Raw genomic sequence first — 7,451 nt, 5'->3', positions numbered from 1 at the left:
AGAGAGAGAGATTGAGAGATCATTGTAATTTCTTTGATGCAATGGTGAACTTATTGGTTAAATAGCATAACAAGAGGTAGAAAAGGGACTTCAGAAAGGGTGAAAAGGGCAGCTTCACCTGGGTGTTTCCAAATCTCTTCCTCTCTATGAAAGAGTATCTCTGAGATTCTAAGATGTTGGTCCTTGGAAGATTACCAAAGTCCATGGCAAGCCCTGGCTAGGCTCTCGGGTTATGTTCTAGCCTCGCCTCTCCACCCTATACACCCTATCATCTCCAGGAAACTCCTTGGCCTGCAGGCTAGGCCACAAACCACAGAAAGAAATAATTGTCAGCCTGGTTTCTCCTTGAGCTTGACCTTCCCTGTAAGGATCCTGGGTTTTTACAGGAAAACTTCCTGTTTCTCCTGTGGTGTCTTTGGAGTCTGTCACTCACATCTAGATTTCAAGCCGTGAAGCACCACATCATTTTCACTTATCCACGTTACCCCTTTTAGAATCAATATTTTGATTGAAATCAATTTCCAATTTTTAATTATTTAAAAAGGAAGTATATCACTATAACAAATGGAAAACTGGTATCACTTGGCATAACTAGGGCACAACTATTAAAACAAATACAATAAAAGAAAAATCAAAAATTCTAGCTAGATACATTGTCTGCTATTAGCTAAGTCTGGGATCTATAGTTTCCATGATAGAAAGAGCTACAGAAAAACTAAGGACTACTGGTATCAAATGAAGGTTTTCTTTTTTATGTGATTAAACTAAAACCAAATCAAACAAAAAGGAATCACTTTTTATGACGTTACTTCATATAAACAAATGATATTATCTGCGTACTATTTAATTTTATTTCATCTTTCCTAGAAATACAAATCACCAGTCCCCTTTGGGATATACCACTCTAAACCAGGGATTAAGGATTTGGTTCCTTGGGACAAGGACACTAACATCTACAGAAATGTTATTTCTTGCTCAGTGCTGGAGGCATTGCATATAAGCTTTCAGCATTTTATGTTTTGCAGTATTTGGCATGTGAACTTCATGGTTTGCAGTATGAGGTTCTGAGAGTTTCCTTGTTTCATTAAAAATGGGGATCACTTTCTGTGTTTTCGCTTTGTTTTATTTTTGTGTCACTCCTGAAAGATTCAAAGGAGGGGAAAGAAGGAAGTAAAATGTCTCTCCCACCTTTTCCTGGATATGCTCTACAGTGAAGTGGGTCCCTCTGGGGCTTCTCCCAGCTGTGCACTGGCCGGCCCAGGCTCACATACAGGCAGAGGCCTGTCTCAAGACTTGAATCTTCTGATTTAGGCTGTCATGGGCTATGTGCCACCTTTGCAAGGTTTCTAGGATTTGCTGATACTCTCTCTCCAAAGTACCAGAAGGCAGAGAGAGAAAACTGCTTCCTTGCTCTAACCTTTTCACCTGTAAATTCAAATGTGTGGGTGCACCTGTCATAGTTGACCCCAAGAGCCCGACTCCTGAGAATGGGGTAGTATATAGCTTCAACCCGAATGAGTGTTTTCAGGGAGCGAGAACCTGACACCCTAAATGGTCCCTATTCTACAGCTAACTTGTCCCTCAAATTTTCTGAACACATACCACACAGTACAGATTCTAACAGGATCAAAAACAGCATCAAGGGCTGGGAAGATAGCTTGGTGATCTAAGCACCTTTCTGGCAAGCACAAAGACCCGAGTTCCATCCCTGGCACCACATGCAGCACCGGCCCCAAAACTGGCCATGGCGGTGCATGCCTGTAATCCCAGCACTGGGGAGGCTGAGACAGGAGGATCACTATGAGTCTGAACTGCATAGTAAGACTCTGTATAAGAAAAAAAGTATCAAGATGATGACATGTTTTTTTCCTTTTGATCAATGTACATTTAGTAATGCAGTTTTTTTTGAAAGATGTTGTTTCTCACCTGAGTAAATCCTGGAATATTCTGATGGAGCTCCTTAAAGGGGAGGGTTATTATACAGTGGGATCTGGTGCTTCCCATTTCTTATAAATCTAAAAGTAAGGAGCTTCCTGCTCATTTTGCCTGAAGAATGAGCTTCACCAAGTTGCACTGGTCACAGCAAGTGAGGGGTTCTCCTCTTACTTTGCTCCAGCCTCCGTCTCAGGTGAAGGCAGGCACCCAAAGATCAGTGAGGTCACACAGGCTCACGCAGGTCCAGGACCACTGGGCTGAGTGGGGGACCTCCTCCCCACCCTGTCACAAACTTGTTGAAGTCAATTTTTAACAGAAACAAACATATTTTCAAGTTTCTTTCTGTGTTCTTCTCAGCCTTAGCAAAAACCTGACTTTTGCCTGGACAGCTTTCTTTTCCCAGATTTTTCTTGGACAGGCCCTGATCTCTTTACCAGTCCATCTCTCAGAGAGTGAGCGTGCAGTGATGTATTCCTCTATTCCAGCCGCAGCACCCACAAGATATGCAGTGTTTCAGAAACCTCCAGCAACTTCATCTGTTTAGTCCATGCCAACTACTCATCATTTCAAATCAGTTAAACACTCTACCAATGTGATTTGGTGTTCTCAGCCCCTGAGTTATAAATTTTCCTTCCTACACTATGCAGCATCTTCAATACCTCTGAAAAGTTGTGTGCAGAACTCCATTAACTCTTATTTATCAACCTCTATTCTAATAGATTGGGGTTTTTTTTTTGGTGGTACTGAGGATTAAACTCAGGACCTTGTGCTTGCCAGGCGAGCGCTTATTCTACTGAGCTATCTCCCCAGCCCTTATTCTAATAGATTGTACAGTAGAGTAATGTGTTACAAGTTTGGTGTATATTACCTTCACTTAGGGAGTAATAAAAGAAAATCTCAAAGTCTAGACTCTTAATTATGCTCTTCTTCTTCTTCTTCTTCTTCTTCTTCTTTTTCTTCTTCTTCTTCTTCTTCTTCTTCCTCCTCTCTCTCTCTCTCTCTCTCTCTCTCTCTCTCTCTCTCTCCCTCTCCTTTCTCTTTCAGGATCTCAGGTACTGGTTACATTGGACAGCTGAAGTTGGGAACTTGTCTATGCTAGCTCCAGCTCTTGGGTGCTCTCCTCTTCTCTGAGGCTACCTATTTACTCCTTGCTTCATTGCCTTCTTGTCCTTCTTGGGCCTTAGGGTCATTCATTCCAACCAGGTTGTTTCTCAATTGCTAATCTCCAACCTCTAGCAGAATGTAAATTGCTAGAGAAAGACAACTAATAATTCTGTTAGGCTTTCTAACTCCACTTGAACACTAGTGTCACTCAACAATTATCCAAGCTGGTTCACTATATTTATATCTCACAGTGATTGTTTCAAACTCTTCCCACTACCCTCCAATTCCTAATTCATCTCTTAACATCTTCTCTAGCACTCAACCTGGTGTTTTGATCTCTGAAAGAAACTTTTTATATATATGTGCATATCTCCATGCTCATAGGACTTATTTCTGCTATACTAAGCTTAAGTTTTGTCACTGTACTGCAATTTTAAAAATATTTGAAGATAAAAAGTAAAACAAAAAACAGGAAACTTCTGGATTCTTCCAACTAGTACGTTCTTTCTTTCTTTTCTTTAAGGGGTAAATGCTTTTTAAAAAGAAGTATATATGTATTGTTTCTACTTTTTACCTTAGATTTACCTGACTAAAACTACTTTGGATATTTTCAGCACCAAGCTGGCAAATTTGTGAGCTCTTTTCACATTATTTGATGTAGCTGACCACTCTCTCTCTTTGCAACACACTTTGGCTTTTAGGATGCAAAACTACTCAGTTTTTCCTTCTCCATCTATGACTCTACCTTCCCAGTCCAGCATCTCCATGCTGAAATGCTTTAGGCTTCAATCCTGGGCCCTCTCTTCTTCCCTTTCATATAACATCTCCCCAGGTAATCTTGTTAATGCCATCCATACACCAGTGATTGCTAAATTTATATCTCAAACCTAGATCTATCTTCAAAGCTCCAGACTCATACCTCTACATACTTAATAAGGGCAATGGATACCTCAAAATTAAACTTTTGTTATTACCTCTGTGTGCTCTTCTCTTTTATCTGTCCTTCCCATTAAATGTTTCTTTCATCATTTTCATCCTCCTACTTGCTCATGCTAGAAACTGGTGTCATTTAAGAAGGAGTTCTTTTATTATCCATTAGATCCAATCCCTGACGAAGTCCAAAACATAAATATAGAAAGAGAATCCCATTGAATTCTGCACCCACACTCATCTTTTGCCCAGGATGCAGTGATAGTCTTTTGGTATCTCATTTTGCCTCTCCAGCCCATTCTCCAACAACTAACCACAGTGGCCACCTGAAAATACTACTCTCATTGTACCAGCCCCTTGTTTAAATTCCCTTCTTTGCTTCCCACTTCCTACAGGATATTCCCACAAACACTAGTAAAACTAAACACATACTTCATGATGGGGGAGGTCTCTGCCCATCCACTTCACCACTGCTTACCATATTAAGGCTATTGACTTTTTTCTTTTTTTTAAAGAATCTCTCAAATGCAATATGCTCTTTGCCTGTCTTAGGACATCTTTCTAAATTTTCTTTCATTCAAAAGTTCACTCGTGCAGTAGGCCAGATTATACTTAAGAGATTATACATGGAGTTTTCTGGATAGACTTGAAAATGGCACATAACATGTCGGCTCAAATTCCAATGTCTAGATCAGAGTCATATGATCCTAATCTAATTGCAAAATGAAGCGGGACCAAAAAAAAAACAAAACAAAAAAAAACACAAAACACCCACCTAAAAATATCTGTTTGTCCAGGAAGAGGAAATGAGATTGGTGAGCATCAGACCAGTTTCTGCCATATCCTAGTTGATCCTACTCACCTCCGAAGACTCAAAGAATACTTTCTTACAAAGTCCTGTCAGCAATTCCAGGCTAAATTAGGCCTTCCTCATATATTCCATTGTAGCATTCTACAATTTACCTTTATGGCAATGATCACGTGAAAATATTACATTTCTTTATGTGGTCGTTTAATATCTCTGTTCCTAGACTGCAGGATCTACAAGGGCAAAATGCACTTGTTTTGTGATCACTGTGTCCCTGTTATTTTGTATGCAACCTAACATCTTAGTACTTGGTACATAATTGGTGTGCAAGTCGTTGTAACATCTAAACATCATAGTATCTGGTACATAATCAGTAAAAAAGTTGTTGAGTGAACAACTGAACAATTGTGCACAGTCATTGCCTGGCTCCAAATAGTAGGAGTGAGTAGGCAGTCACGTAGTGTGATAAATGTTCCAGGCAGGTAAGACCAGGGAGCTGTGGCAGCAATCTGAAAAGCCTTTGAGGCTTCTTGGCTTTCTCCTTCTTGACAATCTAATGTAGGAGGCTGCAAACTCTGGTCTGGAGGCCCATTCTGGCTCATTATCTGTTTTTTAATCACCCAAGAGCTAAGAAATTTTTTGTTTTTAAATAACTGAAACAAGTTTTAAAAAACCCAACATTGAGACACATGAAAATTATGTGAAATTTAAGTCTCTATGTCCACAAAAGTGTTACTGTGAACACAACTGCTTTATTGTCTATGACTGCTTCCCAGCTAAGTGGTGGAGCTGAGTAGTTATCAATGAGAACATATGGTCCACAAAGCCTAAAATACTCTCTACCTATCCCTTATAAGAAAATACACATGAGATCCACCATCTAATCAGTGCTTAGTTGAAAAGATCACTTTCATGCAAATTACGTCCAAATGTGCATCTTTTAAAGCCTTTCCTTTCCCCACTCTCATTTCTGCTACCAGATATTAGGCCCCCACTTCTTCTATCCTTGCAATAATCTTCTTTGCCTGCTCTCTTTTCTTCCTTTCAGTTTACTCTTCTCTCTATAATCAAAGCTGACTTCCAGAAGAAAAGCTTTATATTGGTAACTCAGGCTTCCCACTGTGTACTAAATAAAATCTATAGTTCAGCATAATGTTCTAGTGTCTCCATTATCTTACTAAGCCTTGCTTTTCAGGCTTTTCTCTTACATCATACATCTAGCCTTACCAATTGCTTCAAAATCTATGCCTTCTCCCCGCAAGGCCTCTGTATGACGTATCTGGTGTTTCTGCCTTACCCGTCTTTTAGTTGGTTATCTCAGCCGCCTCTTCGCCCTACAATCCTTTGCCAGCTCCTTCCCCGAGAATACTGCCTTCGTGCCACTCTGACACTGTACTTTTATTATTTCAAATCCTGCTTTATAGTTTCCTGTGTTTATATATAGGCTGCCGGTTTCTCAAGTTTCACTGAAAGTTGCTTGGTGGGAGGAGTTGTGTTGTATTCTATCTGTTAATCGCTGCATCTTTTCAGCGCCCAGGAAGAGTGGTTTACAATTTTCAGTTTTTCAAAATTAATTACGAGGAGCCGGGACTTTGCATTTTTATATCTTGGAATGATGAATAGTTAAGTACAAGGTCCGCCGTATTTACTTAGGGCTGACTAGAACGTGTGACACATTTTTTTAAGACATTTCGTCCTCAGGCGGTCACACACCTGTGGCTCGTTGCCTGAGACCCTCGGATTTGACTGCAAAAAACACGTGGGTGACAAGCGCATCTTCAGGCCCCTCCTCTGTCTACGGTGATTGGCGGACCAAAGGATCCAATCATCCCTCCCCGCCTCTTTCAGCAATAACCAATCACGGATGCCGAGCGCCTCCTGACTACTAGATACTGTTTACTAACAGATCGAAGCTGGGGAATAAGCGGTGTGACCCTTCTAGGGAGGTCAGAGAGGGAAGGCCTTGACTGCGCGTGCGCGTTAAAGGAGAAGGGCGGGGCAGAACCTTGAGTCTCACCAATCGGAGTGTCTGCGCTCCTCCCTCTCCTGCCTCCCCGCCAAGCAACAACAATTTGAGGAGTGGGGCGGGGCGGCTCGTGAAACGTCAGAGAAGATTAGCCAATAGAAACTGGAGGAGGCAGACGCGCGCGCCCTGCACCCAATAAACGATGGCGGCTAGAATGGCTCTTCTACCTTGCTGGCTGTAGGCGGAGCGGCCTGGAGGAGGAGGCGGAGGAGAAGGGGGCGGCTTGGTTGCGCGGTACTAGCGGTGCCCGCCGAAGGGGGAGGAGGCGGAGGAGCGAGCCGAGCGGTCAGAGCGGGAAAGCGACTCGTCTCTGCGTCCGAGTTGTGGAGCCGCCGCACCCCGGCTCCTGGGGCTGTGGCACGGACTGTGAGGTGAGGGGCGTCCACTGTCTCCCGGGTTCCCCTCGGAGCGACCCGCGGGATCGGAAAAAGGGAGAAGATGGAGGAGAAGGGCGGCAGCGGCAGCGGCAGCGGCAGCGGCGACGTGGGGACCGGCGGGGACGGCGGCGAGCAGCTCTTTACTGTCAAGCACGAGCTGCGGACCGGTGAGCGACCCCGCCCTCTGCCGGCCGGGCCGGGGCGCGGGGGCGGGCCCTGAGGGCACCCCGGGCTGTGCGGTCTCGGGGTGCGGGCTGGGCAGAGGGGCGGG

General features: G+C 43.3%; 1 protein-coding gene across 1 annotated transcript in view; it reads left to right on the top strand.

Moving 5' to 3' along the window:
• The first annotated feature begins 6,983 nt into the window (after positions 1-6,983).
• The window catches only part of Rps6ka5 (ribosomal protein S6 kinase A5), a 198,081-nt gene continuing 197,613 nt past the window's right edge, over positions 6,984-7,451 (top strand). Inside the window, exon 1 of the mRNA XM_004635134.2 lies at positions 6,984-7,347. Coding sequence (XP_004635191.1) covers positions 7,242-7,347 — 106 coding nt within the window. The 5' untranslated portion in view covers positions 6,984-7,241. The remainder of the gene's footprint in view (positions 7,348-7,451) is intronic.

The sequence above is a fragment of the Octodon degus genome, unplaced genomic scaffold, assembly GCF_000260255.1.
Source record: "Octodon degus isolate 3935 unplaced genomic scaffold, OctDeg1.0 scaffold00070, whole genome shotgun sequence".
Lineage (NCBI taxonomy): Eukaryota > Metazoa > Chordata > Mammalia > Rodentia > Octodontidae > Octodon > Octodon degus.
Note: the sequence above shows the minus strand (reverse complement) of the source record. Positions and strands in the feature narration are given on the sequence as shown.